Here is a 25,387-nt window from a genome sequence, read left to right on the forward strand (position 1 = left end):
GTGATGTCGAGGCTGACGGGTGGGTGGTGGTGGGAAAACTACATTCGGATAATCCCTCTTAAAATCGGGACAATCACGAATGACATGACCTTGGGTGCGACAATATTGGCAGCGTCCTTTGAACGGGTTTGGGGTCGGGTTGGTGTTGTTGGAATCACGGTTGGTGAAGGTGTTTTGGTGTTGATAGTTGTGACGGGATTGGTTGTTGTGGTTGGAATGGGGTGGGCGAGATTGGTTAGTGGTGTAGGAGCGATGGAAGGCTGCGTGAGCAGAAGGTGTAAAGGCGGCAGTGGTGGTATTTTGTGGTTGGTTTTTGACAGTAAGCTCATGCTGAATTAATTTCTCATGAAATAATTCAAATGAGATAGGTGAGTCTCGAGCACGAACCGCATCGATGACGGGTTTATATAGGTTATAATCAAGGCCGCCAATTATATGGGAGGTAATGTCCTCGGGGTCGACGGGTTTTCCTAATTGGGCGAGTTGGGTTGTGCATTCTTTGATGGCAAGCATATACTCGGATATGGTTTTGCCCGTATGAGAAATGGTTCGAAGACGATCCTTTAATTGAAGGATATGTCCGCGAGATGGGTTGGCGTAGGTTGTTGCGAGGGTGGTCCAGGCTTCTTGAGATGTGGTGGCATCCAATAGGACGGGTGCAACCGCATCATCAAGCGTACCAGCTAGGGCTCCTAGGATTAGTTGGTCTTGACGGAACCAGGTTTCATAGGCAGGATTGGGTACAGGTTCGGGGTTGGGTTTTTCGGTGGTGGGCGTGGGAGTGGTGGTTTTGGGGGGGGCTTTGGTTGTACCATCGAGATAGGAGAAGAGGCCGAAGCCAAGGAAGAGACGGCTTATTTGGTAGTGTCATGCTCGATAATTGGTGGGGGTTAGTTTGGTGCATGTAGGGAAAGAGACGGAGATGAGCGGTTTCGTTGGTTCGGCTGAGTTGGGAATTTGGGTGCTAGTGGTTGCCATAGGTATATCGATGGTGAGGAAAGCAGCGGAAACGGTGATTAGCACAAGGATCGATGTGATTCTTGATACCATATAAGATATATGTGAATATTAGTAATTGTATTGATGAATAAAAGAGTTACATATGGTTTGTTTATATACTACTGTATACAAGCTAAGCTAGGTTAACTAAGATACACTTACATATTTTAAGGAGAGAAAAGAGGTAACAACTTAACTAATTACAAGATAATATGTATATGCTTAACAAACACGAGAGATATGTTCCACAATTGAAGGAGAGTGGACTTTGACAATTAGCTTGGTTGACTTGTTTCTTTAACACTCCATGCCCCTCTATTTTCATCATTGGTGAAGAGGCTAGTTGCCTACTTGCCTGAATTAGCGTTTCTTTAGTGCGTCAGGATCGTGAATGCTTATTTCTTGCTCAGCTTCGATTTAGATGAGGTTTGTTATCTGTCATACGTAAACGGCGTGAGGATTTATCAACAGACTCAGACTTTCTGTCAAGGACTTGAAGCAACACTGACGTTTGTGAAGATAGAGACGAGATGGTCATCTGACATAACTCATCTGTATACTAAATTTTTTGTAAATGGTCATTTAACCAAATACGAATTGTTCAACTTAGAAGTACAAACTAGTTTTTATTGGGTGTGCTTCTGAGCATCACATGCCTCTGGCCTATCATCTTGCGCTTGAGACTTTGTTCATCTTCTCATGCTTTAGTTACTAGTCGCAACATTTTTAAGGCAGGGAAGGAGAAGTAATGTAGTTCATGGTTAACAGTTAACATGTTCTACACGACTACGTGGTCTATGTCAGCGACGACAACCCTACTATGCCACCACGATCCCGGCTGCAGCCCCGACACCACTACCGGCAGGCCGCACACCACTCATCAATATAACGGTGGTCGGCGACCGACGGTTTAAACAAATCCTAATTTAATTCATGTAAATCAATTTCTTAATTTGATATAATATAATTAGTAAAATTAAGAATTAGAATTATTACTTGATCGATATGAGAATTAGCATCCATAATTGTGTAATTTGAAGGATTGATTTGATTTTTGCGAGGGAGAGAATTAGAGAGACTTAAGAGAATTAGGCAAAGAATATACAGTAAGTGGATTATACATCTGATTTAGTATAGTTTTTGAGCATTAAGAAAAAGTTTTTGAGTTTTAATTTAAAAATATTGAGTTTCATTATAAATTTTTTGAGTTTATTTACTTAAACATTAATCTCAAAAAATTACATTATAACTCAAAAAAATTACATATAAGCTTAGAAAAATTTGATTTTTAACGTCATAAAACTAAAATGTAATATAAAAACTATATACAACAACAACAACAACAACATCAGAGCCTTAATCCCAAAATGATTTGGGGTCGGCTGACATGAATCATCTTTTCGAACCGTCCATGGGTGAACGCACGCCTCAAAATGCGAATAAAAAAGGGAAGATGAAAAACAAAAAGGAAGAACGAAAATGTAATGGAAAGTCAAGGTGAGCTTAGGGGTTATATAAAAACTATATAAACTCAAAAAAAAATACACAAAAACTTAAAAACTTATTAGGTGTGAGGTAGTACATCTCATGTACAATCTTTTTTCTCGAGGATATACTATGGAAAAATAATTTAAAAAAGTCTATTAATGAGTAAAATCCGTACGTAAATGTGAGAAAAACACACACTCATTTAAACATGCTTATAATGTGCGTAATAGGACGGAACAAGTAGGCATTTATCAGTCTCAGTCACTAGTCCGACTCAGTGCCATTGTTGGAAGCCGAAGAAGCCAGAACCAGAACGAATCAGTGTATCTCAATTCGATCGATTTAATTCGAAACCCTAATTTATCGATCATCATGAATCTCTAATACACCTTCATATCATATACCAATATCATCTCAAGAAATTCAATAATGGCGTTCAAAAATCCATGCGAAGAAATCGCAAAATCAAAGCCATTGTTTCTAACTATATATGCAACTGTAATTATTGGAGTTCTGTTATCCTTCGTTTTTGTATTCACTGCTGTTTACTCCTCCAACCCTTCATATCCTTCCCTTTCCCTCTCCTCTCTTCCTCCCGGTATGCTCCTTCTTCTTTTTCTCTAATTTAATTTAATTTAATTTAATGTTTCTGCTAAATCTCACTGTGTTTTTCACATTAACGATTATTTTGTCGCGGCGAGTAATGTTGATCTTTGGTTATGGTGAGAGATATGGCTGCTGTAAGACGGTCTTATTCTATAATGTCCGATAGTAGTAAACTAGCAATATGATCCTGCCTGTTACTGATGGAGTGAACGGGATTCTTAGTTGAGAAGGAAGTATTTGTGATATAATCGATAAGTCTTTTAGGAAGGATTCGTTGAGTTTTTTCTTTGGTGAGAAAGATTGGCTGATTATCAAATTATTATGCTAGATGGAGATTGTGAGGGAGATTTTGAAGCCTTGTAGCTCTACAGTATTTAGTGAACAAAAGACTGTGTTTACGGTATGTTCGTATTTGCATAGAGAGGTTGGTTCCCTAATGATGGTTTATCAGAATTTGTAGTTATTTAGAGAAGCTATGTGTCTCTCACAAGATGCAAGTGGCAATATGCATGGGTGCTCCATTTTCCCTCCCACTTGCCAACCCACTTGCTTTATTGTGAGAGGTCTTCAGCTTGTGACGGATATTGTCTGTCACAAGCAAGACGCATTGCTGAGAGTAAATATTGGAAAGAAATTCGATCCATGGGTTAGGCTTTGTTCCTCGGAGCTGCAGCTTAAGTTAGTTTCCTTCAGCTTAGATTACCCAATTTACACCAGTTCAGCCTTCAATTGCTCCAACAAAATGCTCTTACTAACTCAACTTGTATGCAGCTCAAAAGAACCAGGGGTTTAGATTGTGACTAAATGTGTGAACCTGGAGGATTTTTAGTGGTTGCTACTATATTTTAAACTTCAATGGACCCTGATACAAGGGTTCATACTTCATACACTAGGCACACTACCCGTTGTTAAGTAAATTGAGATAAATGTATATGATGGGCTGATGGTTGAAAAAGACATGGTTGTTTTACTTGTTTCATACTTTCAAAAGACAAAACTTGTTCTCACAATGTTTCAAAATGACCTACTAGCCTCCATGTTGCCTTGATGCAGCAGAATGATGACTTTACTTTGTAGGAATAAAAGGATAATAGGTTTAATTAACTGATCTATGTTCTTCAAGTGGTGTTTCAGGAGAGGATTCTGTTTTACAAGCTCCAATTTCTTCTCCATCTTCAAATCCAAGCGCATATTCCGCGTCGCAATTCAAGTCTCAAGGCGTATTTTTGAAGCCTATTTGGGAGCCCCCCTCGTTAACCGAGAAAATGCCTTCTCTCGAGAACTTTCGCTTAACAAAAGATTTGGTGGAGAAGAGGGTGAAGGATAATATTATAATAGTGACCTTTGGGAATTATGCATTCATGGATTTTATCCTTACTTGGGTCAAACATTTGACTGACTTGGGTTTGTCTAATTTACTAATTGGTGAGTGTTTCCAAACTGAAAAGCTCTGATTATTGAGGGAGATTTTTTCATTGATCGCAGTATTTTTTTGATTATTCTCTTTGTTGATAAGACTTCAAGAAAAAATTCTCACCATATAAAAACACCGTGATGGCATCTAACCAACCCCACCCAACCCAAATTGTGCTGAATTAGTATAAGTATGAGACAGTTTGTTATTTTGACCGTTATTGTAGGTGCAATGGATACCAAATTGTTGGAAGCATTGTACTGGAAGGGTATTCCAGTTTTCGATATGGGAAGTCACATGAGTACAGTAGATGTGGGTTGGGGATCACCCACTTTTCATAAAATGGGAAGGGAAAAGGTTGTCTTGATTGACTCTATTCTCCCGTTTGGATACGAATTACTGATGTGTGACACAGATATGGTTTGGCTGAAGGTATTCATATGAACTTTTCTACAGTTTCATTTATGTTTGCTCATCCAGCCATATAATGTAGCTGTTGTTAGTTGCTCAAAATTTTCTCAGGTTTTCATCACCCAAATTATGTTAGTCGTTAATTGTTAGTATAGTATGGGAAGTTGTAACTTCTAAGCATTATCTACAAGGTATGTACATTACTATTATTTTCTTTAGTGGCTATGAAGAACTTGTGGAGGCTCACAACTTGAAAGCTTAAGTTGATGTATTTGTTTAAGTAAATGCTTGTAACCAGTTGATATGGAGTGTTTGGACTTTGGATGTTTACTATGGTCAATACACATATAATATCACAATCTAGGATGCAGTGTGTCGCCACTAATTGATGTCATTGTCTGAATAGGCGTCTGCATTCTTGTTTTCGGATATTATATGTTTCACTGTCGCTAAGTTTTTAAAGGAGCTATAGTTTTTATTGTCCTTGTTAATTTCTGTGCTGAAGTTTGAGGCAATTAAATTTCTATGTGTTGTGCGACTTGTGGCAATAAAGGTCTGTTCGTGAATGCATCTATTATGACTAAGTTTCTGTCTCCTTCTCTATGCTTGTATGCACTGGTAGGCATGACAAATTCCATGCTCATGATTGATTTAGTTCCTCCAACCCCCCGGTTAGCGACTTCGTCCAGTTTGTCTGTTCTGAAAAAAAATGTATGCTCGACATATCTTCACTCTGCTCATCAATTTGTTAGCACACCATAGATGATTCATGTTAAAAAAGTGCATTAGTATCTCCTTGCTAATTGTTTATGGCTACACCTTTTTCCAAATGCTTCATTTCAGTCTCATTTAACAGAATCCTCTCCCATATTTTGCTCGCTTTCCTGAAGCTGATGTTTTGACTTCAACTGATCAAGTTGTGCCAACAGTCGTTGATGACCGGCTGGACGTGTGGCAACAAGGTCAGTCAGTAATCATATTACAGAGTGAATCTATTAATTTTTTTTTTGAGAGGAGTGAATCTATTACTTAAGCTATGTAAAAAGATGTTCCTACTAGATACCTTTATCTGCACAATAGGGAAAAGAAAAATTGTCTGTGGCTCACACTTGCACGAAATTTTACAGAACACTTTTGCTTAATTCTAGTATGTGAATAATTGTTCCGAATTTCCGAAGTAATTGTGTGATACTCCGACCTTTATCAAATATATAAGTGATGATATGTTATTGGAAACAATGTCCTTTTTCTTAATTACAGATTTTTCTGAGTTATGATTTACGTGAAGTCCTTATCTTAATGTGAAATTAGTTAGTGCGGAGATCATCTTTCGAAAACCAACTCAAACCTGTTGGTGAAAACAGGTGTAACGCCTTTCCAATATGAATATATACATATCGAACTAACATGATTGAAGAAACGATTGTTTGTTTCACCGCGTTATGTGTTCCATCATACCAATGAACAGAGTATATGTAATGCATCTGAAGCAAGGCGAGGGAGTCTTGACTGTTATGCAATAAGAACTGATTCATAGGTGTTTAGAACTGGAGTTAATGATATATTTACTGGCTCAACAGTTAGCGGTGCATTCAACATTGGAATATTTCATTGGAGGCCAACAGGTTCTTCGAAGAAATTGGCAAAAGAATGGAAAGAGATGCTTTTGGCTGATGAAAAGATATGGGATCAGAATGGATTCAATGATATTGTACGAAGACAACTGGGGCCCTCCGTTGATGATGCGAGTGGTCTTGTATTTGCTTATGACGGAAATCTCAAGCTGGGGCTCCTTCCAGCCAGCATATTCTGTAGTGGGCATACATATTTTGTTCAGGTAAATTCTTTCTGTGATTTTCAGTATGCGACACGTGGTATCATCTTTGTGCCTAATAAGGGGGACACTATGAACAGTTTGGATTCTTGAAGCCTGTGTCAGTTGAGAGGAGCTTGTGCCTTCTTGGCTTCTTTACAAACGTTTGTCTTAAGAAGTGCTTCCAACAGGGATAATCTAGAAGAGATTATTAGGAATTGGAGAAAGATGATGGAATATATCTATAATCCGTTAATAGGTATCACGCAAACCTTAAAGGGTCTTTACACTTAAGAGTGGGATTATTGGGATTGTTCCATAGTACTATGGGTAAGCAGAAATCAATCTGGATCCCTCTCTTAGGATTAGCTGAATTATATGATGGGTCAAATACAAAACAACATTACCCTAGTGCTTCAAAGACGCTGACCTATCACGGTCTAAGGGCTTGGTTTAGAGAACAATTCAATTGTAATAGGAACATCAATTGGTTACTTCCAGATGATCTGTAATGGAAATTGATTCGACCGATTGGCTTTTCATAATACAAGAAGCAGCAAACAATTTAGTCAAGCGTTTTTCTTATTTCATCATAGAGAATAATGAATCTTTGTCCTTGAGATGGAATTAGTGGCCAATATAGAATATATTCTCTTTTTTGGCTGTAGTGTCAACTAATAAAAGTGATTGAAAATGATACGAGCTTTCTAGGGTGCAAAGAAAGAGGGCATTGTGAAGGGAAAGGATTTGGTAGATGATGATGTTTGATTTTTTTTTTTTTTTTTTTTTTTTTTGGGGTAAATCTCCGTGTTCTACCTAAACCTTTTCCTTCGCAGTGTCATATAAACCTATACTGTCTGTCTGGCTTATAAAAAAAGGAGACTAAAGTGAATAAAGTAGATATATATCATAAGCTTATTAAATGTCGTTTTTGCTTGCATGTCTTTGAAGTTTTTTTTTTCTTTTGCAGGCCATGCCTCAACAATTCAAACTTGAACCATATGCAGTGCACACCACATTCCAGTATGCAGGTACTGTAGGCAAGCGCCATCGACTGCGAGAAGCCATGGTGTTTTACGATCCACCTGAATACTATAACTCTCCAGGTAATTTATTATTAAATTTTCTTTACTATTCGTATAATCTTATGGTTGATTACATGACAATGTTGTGGAAAGTTAGCTTATTACTTTTCCATGACCATTCCACCATTCGAATGCATGTGGGTTATACTTCATTCATTTCTTTTATATCTACCACTTCCAAAGTGACATTACTTAAGAAAATAATAAACTATAGAAAAGTAGAGAGGAGATAAAGTAGTTAGGTTTGTCGCATATGGGAGAAGTGAAATACTAGAAAGAGAAAGTGGAAGAAATCAAAGAAAATAACAAAAAATGAAAACTGGAAGAAATCGATGAAAAGGAGGGAATACTATATATTGTCAACCTCGTTTCTTTTTCTCTACAGTGATGCTGTATTTCCTTTGCCTATTATTAATCTTGCCTCTCTAAAAATTGAAAATACAAAATTGCTGGTAAATTTTCGCAGGTGTAATCTATCCGCTCCCCTTCAAAATCTTCTAATGGACTTGTATAACACAATTACGCTTGCTATTATCAATGAACAAAATTGCACAAACCATGTGAAACATGGTTGGATTGGGCCTTAACCGCGGTGACCCACACGGTCCATAAGCAGCGTCAACCACCAGCCATCTGTTTTGACTTTAACCTATTGGTTTACATTAGTAAGGAAGCCGTTTTAGTGTGTATTTGCACGTTAGAATGCATTTAATCTGTCACTGGTGAATCTGATGCAGGAGGTTTTTTATCTTTTAAGCCTTCTATTCCAAAGAGTCTGCTGTTGGATGGGGAGCATAATGTTGAATCACACTTTACTGTTGTAAATTATCAGGTATCACCTATACTCTCTTCTAATGTTTTTACATGCTGAAAATATCGCATCAGCTGATTGCTACTCTGAATCCTGCTCTACAGATAAAACAGATACGAACAGCACTTGCTATTGCTTCTTTGTTAAAACGTACCCTGGTGAGTTGTGAGAACTTAAGACAATGTTGCTTTATGCATTCCCTGGGGTTGTGGCTTGAATCTTCTTACAATCCTTCTTCTGTGAACTGCAGAGTGTGACTATATGATAATACTCATGCTTACTATTGGTTTCTAAAGTTTCTTACTCGTCCTTATAATTATTTTTATGACTTTATGCACACACAAATCATAAAAATCTAAGGGTGATGATCCCTTTAATAAATGAAATTTGCAGTTTATATTTAATGAGAAAACAGGTAAAAAATAAAAAATAAAAAATCACAATACAAGGGTTTATTGGGGATAACAAATTCTTCTTTTACCCAAAAGATGTATTGTTGCCTTCCCCGCATGGGCGCGATACTTTTCTCAAGTAGTATACTAGTACTACCTCAATCAATTCCATTGAGTTCCTCTAATTTCATTGCGCACTGTTCTTAAGAATTATAATAGTTTATTCATTAACTTTCAACTGGGCTAGTCATTAACCCATAATATAATTAGCTCAAGTTAATCATCCCACCAGTTCGCTCAGCCCGAATACCGTACTATAATCACCACTGTCACCCAAGAACCACACTCCCACAAAGCTGCAGCGACCACACTCCCATCAAAACTTGCCGGTCACCCTTAACTTGCCAGACCAACCTCACCTATGGGCTATGGTCATCCTTTCACCATAAAGGAACACAACTGCGCCATCGTATTACCGTCCACCATGATTAAGGCGGTGTCGAGTACTATCAGAAGCATGTGACCCACTGCGGCTGCTGCTGCAGCCACCACACTGCATCAAAACCCGCCGGCCACCCTATACATGCTGCACCACCTTCCCTTATGGTCATCCTCTCATCATACAAGCACACCACTGCCGGCATTGAAGCACCGACCACCATAAGGAAGGCGACGATGAGAATGAGCAGAAACCTTTCAGTGAGGCCGGAGAACATAACATTGATGGTATTTTCAAAAATGAGCTATATGTCCTTGTAGATCTGAGTTTGAGGTCTGATTTGGAGAGGAAAAGTGCTGTCTTTTAAAAGCGTCAACGACATTCGTGCTTGTGTGCGAACCGCCCTCAGCCCCCTAAAGCAGCCATAACCATCCTCTCACCTTGTACATCTTCGGCCAAGGGAGGACATTGAAAGTTGTGGTGGTGCTGCCAGGAGGTTGTGGTGGTATGTTGGCTTCATTCATGGTGAAGCGCCGGTGTCGGGTGGTGTTGTGCAGGGTGTGAGGAGGCAGGTGAGTTGGGGTAGCGACTGCGGTAGATGCGGGGGTGTAGTGGAGGCAGAGGTGGGACTTATGTAGGAGTTAGGACCTGGGGTTAGTGCTAATCATAAACATTAGGATGACAGTGTTTTTCAAATATGTATAGTTCAGGAAGATTGGTATTTTAGTCACTTATTCTTTGCCAAATTTGGAAAGTTCTCGAAATGGGAACAAAAAGAAATGTCCCGAAGTGGAAAGTGGGAGGAACAAAAGGAATGGAGGGAGTACAATGTTGGGGAAATTGGTGGTGGCACTCCCTCGGAATGCCAATGGCAAATGATACTTGGATAATGACCGAGACGCACAAGAATGCGTTTTCCTTAAATAGTATTTTGACCCTTACATTTACCCCATGTTTTATGAAATCTCTTGCAGTCTAAGACAAGACTAGGGGTGTTAACGAGCCGAGCCGAGCCCAGCCCGAGCCCGAGCTTGGCCTTGCTCGGCTTGTGCTCAAGAACCAAAACTCGAGCTCGAGCTTACCCGAGCTTGAAAAAATGTGCTCGTTATGAAGCTTGCGAGCTTTAATTCGAGCTCGAGCCAAATTCGAGTTCAAATCAAGCCTATATATAATTGCTAATTTTTTGATTTTTTTCCTTCCGATATGTTCAATAAGAAGGCTCAAATCAGTGAGACATTTGATATGTGTGATACAAATATATAATCATGATAGAATATTTTTATAACATATGAGCAATATCTTATCTAATCATACAAGTTCGAGCCATTCGCGAGCTTTTCGAGTCGTTGCTCGGCTTGACTCGTTATGCTCTCGAGTCGAGCCCGAGCTCGAGTCGAGCTTTGACCGAGTTGATCTCGAGTTGCTCGCGAGCTGTCTCGTCTCATTAACACCCAGGTATAGATTCCCTAATTCCCTCTCAATTCCCTCTCGTTCTAGGCAACTAGAATCGAGAGAATAGTAATGGAGTTTTGTGTGGATTTGTTTTGTTGAAGTCACTGAAATCACTTTGCATATATATGCACACACAAATAACCAACAAATATTGGCAAAACATGAAAAACACAAAGGAGTGGGCTTGCCTCGGTGGTCTGGAGAAAACTCGGGTCAAAACTCTCCAACGCTGATGTTCCAAGAACCTTGTCCCGCTCAACCGGGGTCCGGTAGCCTGACCAGGGCTGTGGCTTACTAGCGTTTTTGTTGCATTATACTTGGAAACATTCTAAGTTTTCCTTGTCCAAAAACTCGTAAACTTAGAATCCGTTTATGTGAGCCGTGAGCGTGTATTCCACACTCCCATGCCCACATTATAACGTTCCAAATTTACATAGATTTGGTTGAATCCTGTCTACACTAATGAATTCGGTGATTCTCTTAAAGCACCAACATTTAACACATGAAAAAAAAAGATGTTTTTACTTGTTACTTGAAATTATTCCCTGTACGTGTTAACAGATTGTGTTAGTGTTTTTTAGGTGAGGTATTGGTTATTGCATTGTGTTGCCCATACACTAGTATATGGGTACGTTACAATTGTCCGAGTCATCACAAGTCATATTTTGAGACACGGTGATCCTACACTAGAATGGCAGTATGGGTATGTGGACACGTATTCATAACAAAGTAAAACTAAAATCAACGGCGGAGCTAGTGGTGGCTGCCATCCCCAGGATACTATATATGATATTATATTTGTTGTTTATCTATCACTGAATTTTGTGCGGTATGGTAATGTAAACATTGACAACAACATTACCCCAGTGCCTCAATGGCTCCCACAAATTGCGGGGTAAGGGGTAAGGAGGGGGGGGGGGGTCGGATGTACGCAGCCTTACCCTTGTGTTAGCAACACAAAGAGGCTGTTTCCGAATGACCCAAGATGAGTCGTTGGCTCCATTGGAAATATGGTTGTCACATTTGTGCTAATGTTAATCATCAGACCTCAAGTTAAATATCCTACTATGAGTTAGGGAGTCATGGTTGTCACATTTTACGGCTGTGCACATTATTGCACATATGCCTCTCCTCCCATTTTTACCCCACCTTGGGGGGAGGCCTCTTTTGAGTCTGGTTTAATGCAAGTGTTTTGCTGGTAAAAAATGTGTTGGACTGTTTGTATTTATTTTTCTTTTTATGTATATTTTATTTTACTTCCTTTTTTAAATATGTTAGCACAAACACTTTACTTGTCTCACATAATGTATATGTGCCAATTGAGATATGATTTGTTGAACCTGATTTAGTAAAGCCTTGATAACCGGGAACATGTAGTTGATACCTTATTATATTCTTATTGTGATTTATATAGGTCATGCCTCCAATATGGTGCAGGTTGGATCGGCTCTGGTTTGGGCATCCTGGAATTCTAGAAGGGACTGTGACAAGACAACCTTTCATATGCCCTCTGGATCACGTATTTGAGGTAGACCAATGTGTGGAGATTTTATCTTTGGATTGCTAATAATCTTCCCTTTACATTATTACTTTAACTATTGGAACTCTGGGCTACAATGGTGAGCCATTGGGTCCTTGCTGGCATATAATATTCATCATGTATTAGAAACCATCAGGATTAAACCACATCAAGGACCAAGGGGGAACTGTTTGGGCCTTTCATTATCTTTAAATTTATTACTCTGTGGTTGCTTTGTAGAAGTGACCAAGTTAGATTAACTCAAAGAAAAACTACGTACTGCAGAGACACTTAAGTTGGTCTATGAAGCAACAGAGAAGTATTCGGATATTAAACCATTGATTGGGCTCTCAGCTTAAGCTGAAATTCCATCCATACCTTGTATTGAGTTTCCACTGGTGCGAATAAGAGGTTCCAAGGATTTGAACTTGGGACTTCATGGTCATTGAGGCTCTGATTCTTTACAATGTGAAAAGACTATCTCAATCAGAAACTTGAACTGATTGTTGAAGCACAATCAGTGATTTAATATCCTAATACGAAGATCCAGACTTGAAAATCAATGAAATCAGTTGCCGCTTGACGTGGTTCATAAATATGAAGATGGCAGATGATTTTGAGTGGAAGATACTGAGTAATTGACGTAGAATGAGTTTTTATTTTTTCTCTGTTGTTACATAAGACCTTCTCTCTATCAATTATGGGAGACCTAATTACTGGCCCGGTTTGATATTCAGCAATATAGGCAATTTCATGATATCTGAGATATTACTTTTTTGCTTCGAGCCCGATTATAAATTTTCAAGAGGGCCTAAACTCTTTCATCTTCCAATTTTATTAAATATTCTTTACAGGTTTGTCATAACGAAGTGGCTATACATGTAACGTTAGGAGAATTAAGAAAGGGCACAATGTCCCCGTAGATGAGGAATATACTAGACTAAATCATAGATGAAGCTTTCCTGGAGTTTGTCCACTGTCCTCGTTCCTCCATGGAAAGTGCCTAGATATTGTCTCCCAGAACTTGTTAAAACTTTTGTATTCATCTAATAAATAACTTTCTAAAGGCCGTGCAGCTTACGCGATTGGTGTAAAATATGTTTTATGAAATTACAGATGTGGATGTTATCATTTACTCTGATTAGCTACCCATTAAGACATTCCAATTGCTACTTATTTTTGAGTTTGCAACAAATGGATGTTTATAGATTGGGCTGAGCTCCTTTCTTTATTGTACTTGAGTGAATATTTGTTCTTGTGGTTGATGTTGATCTGAGGTTGTGTTATACTATTCATTCTGATTTCCTTTGCTACTGCAGGTCAACGTGATGCTGAAAGACATGTCAGAACAAGAATTTGGCCCAAATATCGATATTAGAGAATACTCGTTCCTTGATAACCCATCACTGCCAAAACAAGTATGTTTACTCCAAGAAATGACAGTGATCTAATTACTGCGTTCATTTGTGTAAAAGTAAAAACTGCCTGAAGAAATTTCCTGTCCAGGTAAAAGAATCATGGCTTGATGTGCATCTTTGTCAAGTGGGATCCAAAGACTGTCTCCTTTCCAACAGTTCAAGTACATCTGGAGTGGTCAGACTTCCTAGACATAGCAGTGAAGAAACGGTAATCAGTTACTTACAAATGTTGGTATCAAGGATTGTTCACCATACATCCTTTAGCTTGGCGGTAATAAGAGTAGACTGTTATAGTTTAGTCTACACCGTTCAATTCTAACAATGAAGTCCTTATCGGAGGGAAGTGATGATGGTGAATGGAAGATAATGGATGATGAATCTCAAAACAAAGGAAAGAAACGAGGGAATCAGTTAGGTGCAGTAATAGAAATTACTTAATCAAATCTGCGTACTTGAACCCTGAATTTTATGTTTGGTTGTGTTAAGATGCTTTAATTCAGTTTGCTTTTGAGTTCGTGCTGCTTTTGCTGACTTTTATTGTTTACTGTGCAACAGTTTGAGAAGCTAGCTTCATCATTCAAGGATGTAAAAGTTATCAACTTCTTATCTATCCATGATGCTTTCCTTGGATTTGCAGACAAGGCGAGTTTTCATGTTTTGTTAGATATCTCAGGGTTTTACATTATTATTATTTTTTTCCCGGTGAAGGGTGCCGGTGGCAGAGCTAGGGGAACAGGGGCTGCAGCTTCCTAAACAGTGAAAAATATGAAATAATTTTTGTTCAAAAACTTTAATTTTGTCCTAATTTAATCTATTGAGTTGCTAAGTCAATCTTTGTTTTGGCTCCTTAGCCCGGCAATTGTTGTTTTTAGCCTGCTATTCAAATCAAATCCTGGCGCTGCTACTAAAGAGATCCACAAGACAATTTTGATGTTGATGGTATTCAACCTAGTCATGTGTATCAGTACTGCTTGACTATATTAGCTAACTCACGCTGCATGTTTGTGTGTTTAATGTGACTATTGACTAACGATCCCTAGTCTTCCAGATCATGCTTAAATCCCGCTTATGTTTGTACATTGTCTTGTCTTTTAGGCGAGAGAACGGAAGTTCAGGAACCGTGTTAAGAGGTACGTTGGAATATGGTGTTGTGTGATGGATCACACTCCTGGACATATATATTACGACATGTACTGGGATGAGAAACCAGGCTGGAAACCCGTACCTCCTCAAAAACCAGAGGATGACCATTCTCCGTTCTGATATAAGCGATGCATCCTGTAACCACTAGACTACGAATGAGTGGCACTGCTTTACGCTCACGAATCACACTCATGAAAAGCTGAAGGCTGAGGCAATACTCACCAATAGCATAACTGCATACTACAAGGACCTACCACAGTATCATGTCTTCTGGAGATGGGGGAGTTCTTTTTATTGTAAAATTAGGAAAAACATTGATATATTTTGGCATTTTGCCTAGGAAGGAGGGGTTATCTTCCCTTTTGTAGATATTCTGTAGGACTACATTTGATGAAAATTTTGTCAAAACCGGTTGAGAATTATTTTTTGACAAAGATGCATTTGACCTGAGTTTCTCTGGTGTAGATACTGTTAAGACAAGTCATTCTGTCTATTATCACTCTGGGAATCATCACATGTTGCACCAGCATACAAAAAAAAAGCAGAATCTTGTAATTCCTCATGTATTTGTTTAATCGTATGATTATTTGTTATCAGTTATCACCCATACACATTTCCAGGCGAAGAATGGAAAATGAAGATATCTCTGTGTCACGCGTATATATTTTCATGCGAAGAATGAGGGATAAAAAATGAGTGGGAACTCAGTAGAGATTTGGCTACACATTTTTGTGCAAAGAATGATGAATGAACATATCTTTCTCCAGTTTTTACTAGTTTTGTTGGGAAGTAATTAGTAAAGATTTCGTCGAAGGATTTGCACCATAACATCTGCAGCTCTTCTAATACACCTCAAAGTATAGGGCAATCTTTCATTGGCGATGTAATAACTTAGGATTTATAACGGTAACAACAAATTAGATTTTTCGGTCTCCTGAAGTGTCCTTTCTAAAGGTGGTCTCCATCTTTTATGTGGAATTGTAAGGAAACTATTTCGAGGTAGACTTAATTAGTTTCGTCTCCAATCTTTAAACTGCTTTGTTTCAATAAATGAAGAACCCTTAAAAAATTGAACTGTCAATATACGGTGAGTTCCAGTTCCTGTGTGGCCCTGCCGTAAATGGAATCCACGAGCGTTTACAAAAACAAAACAAACAAGTCGCTCTATTTACACAACAATGGCCAAGAAAATACAGAAATCAGCAAATTACATAAAGCCGGAAACATAATACAATGTCAGATCATTACTCCAGTGCCGCGACTGAACAAACAGTGAAACAACATCCACAGACCACAATAATAAAGATGCCACAAATTTAAAATCCGAGTTAAGGTGTGCTAATCCACCACCAGGATTATTATGTTAATGTTTACTCTTAACACATTGCGAGTATAACACATACCAAGATTACTTCCACTTCCTTCCATGCTTTCCATGTTTACCGTGCTTGCCATGCTTGAACTTCCCCTGCTTAAACTTTCCATGTTTCCCACCATGCATCATGCCACCAAGACCTCCACCATAACCTCCGTGGCCATGACTACCACCAGGCATCATGCCACCCATGCCACCGTGACCTTGACCATGGCCATGACTACTGCCCATAAGTTTATGAGCTCCATAGGCAGCAGCTGCAGCTGCAGCACCACCTGTTAGCATTCCTCCCATAGCACCCATACCACCTGTAACATATGGGCAACAAGTTGTGCATTTCAGCAGTTATACATATACCTGAAACATATGTTAATGATTTGGTTGTATACAACGGTGATTATAATATACCTGAATGTTGTGAGCCATGGCTGCCCTGCTGCCCAGGAGGGTATCCACCTTGGGGAGGATAACCTCCCTGCTGAGGAGGGTAGCCCTGGGGAGGATAACCACCCTGCTGAGGAGGGTAGCCGCCCTGGGGAGGATATCCACCCTGCTGAGGAGGGTAGCCTGAGGGTGGGTACCCTGCTGGAGGATATCCTTGAGGAGGGTACCCTTGCTGTGGAGGGTATCCCCCGTGACCCCCGTGACCCCCACCAAGTCCCTGAGCAAGATTCGAGAATAAGCCTTTGTCAGATCCGTCATGATTGTCTTTTCCGCCTCCCATGTTGCTTCAACAGCTTTTTATGTGAACAAGGAACATAATAAACATCAGGATCATCAATTCAAATACTTTATTCAATGTAGATATCGTGCAAATATGACGATTACCAAATTAATGACCCATTTTGGTGAAGAAACATTATCTTACTTCCAAATTAACTAGTCAAGATTACAAGTTCATCATGAGCTTCCCTTTTGATCTGTTTGCTATAAGATCATGGCATTTCTTTTTGTGATTTCTAACATAACAACCTAACATGTTCATGACAATAACTCATAGTCTCATTTCATATTTCATAATATGATAGGCAAACTTGTCTTTATACAATAGTCTTATATAAGACTAACTATTTTTTTTACATAATTAATACTCCATTTGTATCAATCATTCATTTACCTTTTTTTTTTTTAATTCAGAATTATTTTAATCAAAGCCAAACAAACAAATAATTGAGATGGTGGGTAGTAGTTTCCTAAAATGTTATTATACAAATACACACCATCAAACCTTCAATTGCCAAAATGTTTATCAAGGGCCAAAATGGATCTATAATTTACATGACAATCTGAAAAGTCAATGAAAATGAAATTTCGTTGGCAAAGACCAAAATACTAAACTTGATGCTTAAACCAACAAATCTGCAAACTGTAGGTCTACTTATCATATCCTCAGAATCTCAATAGATGGTAAGAAAATGAATGGCATTTGATGATCACAACTAAATAAGATTAAAAGCGAAAAAAAAAAAAAACCAAGAAGATGTAATCTTAAAGCATGAGACGGATACTCCCGTCTCAAATAAGAAATAGAAATGGCATGATAATCAAAATGAAGAGATTGCAACTATTAACAAAGAGTAGAAGAGGAAAGAAAAGAGAGATAATTGTATGTACCTATAAACAATTTACGTGTGAGATTTGATTTTGATTGTAATGAAAAATTGGAGAAAAGTTTGTTATAATGTAAAATATCTGGAAAATGGCGTAGATATGAATGAAAATTGGAATGGGATTCCGCTTTGTGGTGGGACCCTCTTTCCACGCGGCTATTCAACGCCCGCATCTCATTCTCTTCATTCATGCTCTCCACCTTTTCAACTAATAATTAATTATACGTACTTTGAGTCATACGCTGGCCGACTTCCCACCACAAATACTATCCTACAACCAGTTGTATAATAACAAGTCAACTCAATATTTAAAAAAAAATCTAAACGTACAAAAATCAAAGTTAAACCTCCCCCACTTCTCTTAAACATAAGCAATTGTTCTCCTATTCATTCTAATTGGAAAATCTTTAGCAATTGATAATACCATCAAGAAGAAAAAATGCTTCTAACAATATTTTGACGTAAATTTCGACATCATTTGTATATTGACATGTACTAGTTTTCAACCCGTGCATTTTGCACGGGTATATTTTTATGAACATTGTCGTAAATAATTAACATTTAAAAAATATTAACCAAAATACTATTTCTCTTATAATGATAATATGTTAAATCAGTGTTAAAACATGATATAAAGTATATTAAATGCAATATACTGTATATAAAACAATATGCATATCATATAGAAAAATTATATCTGACTGAGTATATTTATGAGATAATAGCTTATTTTTTTTTATTTTTTTAAAAGGAAATTTTAGTATGTTGTTCTTTAATTCTTACTCCATTTACGGTTAATTTAAACTTAAATTTAGTATTTAGTATTTTTTTGTAACAATACTAATTGTATCAATTGATATATTTTTTTCGTACTTATATTTTAATTGTTATTGTAATTTATTATTGTAGTAAATTTTGGATTGAATTTTTAACAGTTGGTGCAATATATTGTAATTTATTAGTAAAAATTTTTAGGCTTAATTATTTAGTTTTAAATTATTTGTTATTATTCACTAATATTTACGTGTAGAAAACATAAACGTAAACATTTACGTCTAAAACTTAAACATAGAAGTTTTTCAGCAATTAATTCCAGATTTTTTTCGGTGAGTCCCACATTTCTTTAAAAAAAATAAAAAAAAAATATTTATGTGATGACGTGGCTTAAGGAGAATGCTTGAAATGTTTTTGGTTTTATATAGATAAGATTTTATGGGCATATTCTGAAATTTCGAGTTTTGTACAATTCATTATGAGATTTTGATTAAACTTTTTGAGCTCTGTAATTTTTTAGCCTTGTATTTTTTTGAGTTTACAAGCAAAGGTTTCGAGCTTTTTAAGATATATTCCGAGCTTGCGAGTAACTTTTCCGAGTTATGTAAGAAATTTTACGAGCTCTGTAAGAAATTTTATGAGCTTACAAACAAAGTTTTCTAGTTTTGTATCCATCAAAGCGCAATGTTGTGAGTCATTAATAAATCTAAGTTCAAACAAACTTGACTTTGTGGATCGGCTATAAATTATTATTTATGGAATCTGTTTTATGAAAAAATCCTTACATATAGTTCAAAAAAACGTAAAGATTCCGAGCTTTTATGATATATTCCGAGCTAGTGAGCAAATTTTCCGAGCTTTGTAAAAACTCTTCCGCATAAAGTTCTAGAACCGCGTAAATTTGATATATCTTCCGCCTTAGAAGTTTTGTCCATCACATATTGTAATTATAAATTAAATATTTGATTTTTTTAGAGACGGAGAATTAAAGTAGTTGAAAAAATGATATTGAGGGAGAAAATGATTGAGTAATTAGAGAAACAATTAGAAAAATATGGAGAGGAGTTAGAGGGGAGAGGAGTTACGTTGAATTTGTTTTATAAGTTACAACAATTATGAGGAGGTAAAGATTAAAGTACCCTTTGTTGTATAATAGAATTATACCACAGGTGGTATAGTCTATTAACTAACTTCGCACCAATCTGTTAAGTTTAAAAACGGATTTAAATAAATATAGTAATTCTATTAACGCCTAAAAATATAATTATTAAAAGATCATGTTTTATAACAAATTTATTACCCAAATTATTTGTGCACAAAGATTGTACCCCTTTCAAATGGAAGATGGTAGAGATACACATGGTGTATGGGATTTACATACACAAACCAATAGGAAGTGTCCACGTGTCAAACCCAAGTGAAACTAGGTGAGTTAGTTTAGGGTTAATTATGTAATTTAACATGTTAGGTTAACTAGTTAACTACATGTAGTTAAGTTTAATTTTGTAATTTTTTTATTTGTTCTGATTTTCATTAATTTAATTAATTATTTTCATTAATATAATTAAATCTATTAACCCGGTTTTTTGAGCCTAATTGAATCAATCAAAATCGATGATGAATGAACCCTACTTATTTCGTGAAATTTTTTTACCTTAATTTAAATCTACTTGCCTAACCCTTATTCAATTGTATGAATCGAATTATGCAAAATTGATCAATCAATTGGTGAATCAATAGCGTAGCTCATTCTCTTGCTCATTTATTTCCTAGGACTGTTGGTAGAGTTGTATGGTTGGGTGATTTACCTCCGATCGTAAACAATGCTGTCTCGTTTGATTTATCTTTAATGCAGTAAACCTTCGGGTTTTCCTCAAAAAAAAAAAAAGCGATCAATCGTCACAAACCCTAATTCGTGTGAACCCTAATCCAATTAATTAAAATTGTTCAATCGTGATAAACCCTAAGTCAAAATCAATCCCTAATTGAATTATTAATTCGTGCAATTATTTGAACCCTAATCCAATTAACTGAATTTGTTCAATGATGATAAACCCTAACTCAAAATTGATCCCTAATTAAGTTATTAATTCGTGCTATTGTATGAACCATAATCCAATTAATCAAAATTATTCAATCATGATAAACCCTAAGTTAAAATCGATGATCCCTAATTTAGTTAATTGATGAACCCTAATTGCGTGAATGGTTGATGTTCATTTGATGCGTAGTGGAAATAGGGGAAAAAGGAAAAAAAGGTAAAAAAAAATTGTTGGAAGTAAGGTTCAAACCTGGATGAGTTAGAAGCGAGGTAGCATTTGCAAATAAACTCGTAACCAATTAAGCAAGGGGTATTAGCACGTTTCATTACCCATTGCATTTACCTATATGGTCAAATTTAATTTCATTATGAGTTATAATTATTTTACGTATTATCATTTAATTTGTTGATTATTATTATTATTATTATTATTATTATTATTATTATTATTATTGATAGGCTTATCGCGTACCTATGCAAAGATAATTACCCTAAACAACAAGTTAATGTAGCAATAGGGGTCGAACACAAGGAAACGGGAATTACGTTGTGAATTGCTATGGGTAGATTTTTATCAAGGTCGATTACGATTTGGTTTGGTTTGTTGGTTTGATGATTAATAGAAATTATGATGTAAATTATATAATAAAAGAGAGTCTAAGGGGTTCGGGTCGCACATGCAAAAGTAAACATATGATTATGATAAATTCGGTGCTAAAAACATTGTCAATTGCTTAGGCTTAAAGATACCCACCTTACGACATTAGCATCAACCATAGACCGGGTCCTAGAGAAACTCTCGTCCATGACTAGGTCGTCCTACTACACATGCTTAGTCTAATTCAATTCCGTGCCTCTCGACTTTTAGAATGAAAGAACAAACTTAATCGTTTGAATAAGGCCTTAAACAAAGATTAAACGTGACGATGCAAACATGTGATAGAAGCAATATGATCAAAATTATTATTAACTTATTTTATCATGTTTATATATTAAATTTATGCATGGCTCCCCTAGCCCTTAGACTAAGGAAGTTAGCTACTCATGTTAAGGTGTAAATTGCAAACTAAATTATAAGAAATGCTAAACATAATTGTATGATTTATATAAACTAATTGATTTAACATGTGGAAGAAATTATGCTAATGAAATGAGATTAATAATAAACTAAATAACAATGTAAAATGCAAAAAAGGAGTAGAAATACCTTAATAGAAATAACTTGTATGGAAGAAACAAAATAGAACCAAATGCTTGAAATGTAATAATAACCAAATGTTTGAGAACTACAAGCTTAACTTATATTGAAAACTAATATAAAAATTATTGAGAGAAATATAATGCTTAAGGCTATGAAGAACTAAAATGAGACGTAAAAATTGGATGCCCAAAACCTAGGAATACCTCTCCTATTTATAGGAGAGGAGGATGCAACGTAAATACCAAGGGGCATGTAACCCCGATCGGGGTCGTGTGTTTCCGGGTAATTTCTCTTAATTCCTCTCTTAATTGCGTGAGGAATCCAAAGTTTATACTTTAATGCTCCTTAATCACCCGGGTAAATGCCTCATCTATGATCTTTAGAGCTTCCAAAAAGCATCCTAAGCATGTTGGAATCTTATGCTTTCCACCTTGACTTGGATTTGATCATTGGGCCTTGACTTTGGTTGTTGTCAACATTTGCATTATACATAATAATCCATCAATTTTTCCATGCAAAACCCAATCCAATGCTCCATGCTTAGTCCAACACTTGGTCTTGTTTAGCTTAGTGAACTTAGTAGTGTATAAAATGATAGGAAAAAGCCTCTAAATGCTTAGATTCCTACAAAAACATGTTAAGACAAGCAAATACACTAGAACAACAAATATTAGCTTATGACACTATGATAAGTGCTAAATAACAAATAAAATGGAGCTAATATAGGGGATGAAAGTATATAAAATATGCACTTATCAAACTCCCCCAAGCTAAACCCTTGCTTGTCCCCAAGCAAGAAACCAATTCCCATCAATTGCAATATCCAAACAAGCTAAGCATAATGATTTAGAAACCCGAAACAACATGGGCAAGGAATAAAGCAAAGCATGGTTGAGATTTACACGACGGCGTAGCATAGAAAACTTTGAATGAACCTTTGAGCTCTTGCATGATCTTTCGACTTATGGACTCTCACGGGGCACTCAAAACTCTTTTTATGTGAAAGGACAATTTTTGTGAATGAACACTCAACTATCCTCAACTTATAACAATGTGCCCGCAATCTAATATGGTAATCAATCAAAACTAGTAAGCCAAAACAATCAAATGCAAGCATGATAAAGAAGCCAAATGGGTAGGAAGAAGGCAATGCGTAATGGGTAAGAAGGGGGAACAAATGAATTATGAATTGTGGAGCTAATGTCAAGCTATCAACAACCAAATTGTAAGGATGCTCAATCCCAATTCTAACCCAATTTTGCAATTCAAATCATAAGAAAACTCTCCAAAATATATGAATAATGCTTGAGAATTTCTCACATCTTTTTTTTTTTTTTTTTTTCAATGCATACTTCTTCTTTCATTTTCATGCTTTTTCATTTCCTTTTTTTTTTCTTTCTTTTCATTCTCATTTTTTCCATCATTTTTTCTTTTTCACTTTCTTTTTCTTTCATCTTTTTCTCGTTTCTCGTTTCTTTTTCAAGAGCATTAAGACCAAGCTCACATGATATTCAAACTTTGAAACAAATCCCAATTGATCACCCAAACAAAACCAAACAAAGCTACTAGCTCAACAAGGGTAGGCAAGTTATAATGTAGCTAGGGAAAATGTTTATGAAAGGGGTCAAAAAGGCAATTATATCATGTGAATGGCTCCAAAATGCTATAACAAATGAATGCATGCTTACCAAGAGATGACATGAGAACCATACTTGTGTGTTTTGATGAAACACACATCATAAGGACACCTACACTCACCTAAGAGAGACCGGATATGGATGCATCGGTCAAAAGAGGCTCTACCTTACCATTTTGTAGCTTGCCACAAGTCAAGATCAAGCCTATTCGGTTCATTTTCCATCTCCCACCTACTATGTCAAGACATCCCCATGTAGCGAATATCCCATCATGAAAGAATAAATCATTAGCAACAAGCCATTTTTAGGATAAGCAAAGAGGAAAGTAGGCTACAAGCAAGCACAAAGCAAAAATATCTCTCAAAAATTTTCAAATTTTCTACACTACATGCAAACTATACTATATGCAAATGCAATATCTCCCCCCAAGCTAAACATCACATTGTCCTCAATGTGCCAACTATCCAAATCACCCAATCAAACCATAAAAATGGCTCAAAGCACAAAACAGGAAGGACTAGAGGTTATGCTTAATGGGTTGCAAGATCTAAACTAATATGCAAAGCAATAAAAAACTTACTCGACTCGCTAACCTTCCCCCAAGCTAGCATGAATTCGGGGGAAAGTAGATGTTTCTTTGTGACTTTAGTGAAGAAATGTGAAGAAACGAGAGAGAAAAGAGGAAATGAGTACCGTCGGGTATGTTTGAATGATAGAAAGAAATCTACCCTTTTTTTTTACCCGTATTGGCCGTATAGAACAAAGGCCAAGAAGTCACAGAACCACGACCCCGATCGGGGCCACCAACCCCGATCGGGGTTGACCTCCTCTTCGGATTTTGACTCTTTTCCGCATTTGTTTTAACTCCTTCTCGTTTTTCGAAAACCACGCCCCCGAACGGGGTTCTTGCATGGGGAAGCGTGCCAAATTTTCTTCTAATTATCCTTCCCTCATTGTCACCTAAAAATCACAAAAAGAAACATCGTCAAGTCGAGTATTTTATTTCTAAACTACGAAAAACAATAAATTGCAGAAAATTAAAAACAAAAATAAATAAAAGCAATAAAAAGCTTGGGTTGCCTCCCAAGAAGCGCTGGTTTAACGTCCCGCACGACGTAAGAAGCTATTTGATTCAAGTTTGGTACTTGAGCTTGCCACCAACCAAGCTCCATTTCATAGCTATCTTTGCATTCCGCAACCATTTGAAATTGTTCAAATAAAATTTCCTTTTCTTCTTTTTGGCACTCTTAGCAATAGTGCCCTTAGCATCGTCACCTACAAAGCAAACAACACCAACATCGTCCTCCAACGGATCCATTAGTGAGGACCCAAGCATAGTAGAGGCATAAGAAGAGTCCACAGTGCTAAATAAATAACAAGACTCTTGTAACATTGGGCTTCTAATGGTGTTGTTTTTGCTAAAGGAAACCCGGTCATCACCCACTTCCAACGTCAACCTCCCATTTTTCACATCAATTAACGCACCCGCGGTGCGTAAAAATGGCCTACCCAATATAATTGGGGTTTGTGAGTCCTCGGCCATATCAAGGATGAGAAAGTCAACGGGTATGAAAAACTTGCCAACTTTGACGGGAACATCTTCTAAGACACCTAAAGGTCGCTTTAAAGAACGGTCCGCCATTTGCAATGTAATACTTGTGCATTTTAAAGCACTCATGTTAAGTTTTTCACAAAGGGAATAGGGCATGACGCTTACACTAGCACCTAGGTCGCAAAGGGCCTTATCAATGGTATATTT

The 25,387-nt window shown here is 37.0% G+C and overlaps 2 protein-coding genes across 3 annotated transcripts; one reads left to right on the forward strand and one right to left on the reverse strand.

The window, feature by feature from the left end:
* The first annotated feature begins 2,678 nt into the window (after positions 1-2,678).
* Positions 2,679-15,430, forward strand: LOC141587013 (arabinosyltransferase XEG113-like). 2 transcript variants are annotated; one of them, XM_074408426.1, is made up of 13 exons: positions 2,679-3,085; positions 4,217-4,518; positions 4,734-4,939; positions 5,775-5,880; positions 6,499-6,755; positions 7,702-7,837; positions 8,554-8,648; positions 8,732-8,785; positions 12,325-12,438; positions 13,749-13,847; positions 13,936-14,055; positions 14,403-14,489; positions 14,943-15,430. In XM_074408426.1, exons 1-13 carry the CDS (start codon positions 2,934-2,936, stop codon positions 15,108-15,110), a joined length of 1,896 nt encoding a protein of 631 aa, XP_074264527.1. In that variant the 5' UTR covers positions 2,679-2,933; the 3' UTR covers positions 15,111-15,430. The 2 variants fall into 2 exon arrangements, with proteins under 2 accessions (XP_074264527.1, XP_074264526.1); XM_074408425.1 differs by having other exon boundaries at positions 4,228-4,518.
* A 751-nt stretch (positions 15,431-16,181) lies between these two features.
* On the reverse strand, positions 16,182-18,168 carry LOC141587014 (uncharacterized). The gene is made up of 3 exons (XM_074408427.1): positions 17,980-18,168; positions 16,774-17,102; positions 16,182-16,673 (listed from the first exon to the last, which is right to left on the reverse strand). The coding sequence occupies exons 2-3, from the start codon at positions 17,087-17,089 to the stop codon at positions 16,399-16,401; spliced, it is 591 nt and encodes a 196-aa protein (XP_074264528.1). The 5' UTR covers positions 17,090-17,102; positions 17,980-18,168; the 3' UTR covers positions 16,182-16,398.
* Between the last annotated feature and the right edge of the window lie 7,219 nt (positions 18,169-25,387).

This window comes from Silene latifolia, chromosome 6, assembly GCF_048544455.1.
Source record: "Silene latifolia isolate original U9 population chromosome 6, ASM4854445v1, whole genome shotgun sequence".
Taxonomy (NCBI): domain Eukaryota; kingdom Viridiplantae; phylum Streptophyta; class Magnoliopsida; order Caryophyllales; family Caryophyllaceae; genus Silene; species Silene latifolia.

Coding starts and splice junctions, on each gene's coding strand:
- LOC141587013 (XM_074408425.1), top strand. CDS start 2,917: ATGGCGTTCAAAAATCCATGCGAAGAAATCGCAAAATCAAAGCCATTG. Junction 6,756..7,701: donor GGCATACATATTTTGTTCAG/GTAAATTCTTTC, acceptor TTTCTTTTGCAG/GCCATGCCTCAACAATTCAA. Junction 12,439..13,748: donor CTCTGGATCACGTATTTGAG/GTAGACCAATGT, acceptor TTGCTACTGCAG/GTCAACGTGATGCTGAAAGA.
- LOC141587014 (XM_074408427.1), bottom strand. CDS start 17,089: ATGGGAGGCGGAAAAGACAATCATGACGGATCTGACAAAGGCTTATTC. Junction 16,674..16,773: donor CCATGGCTCACAACATTCAG/GTATATTATAAT, acceptor CATATGTTACAG/GTGGTATGGGTGCTATGGGA.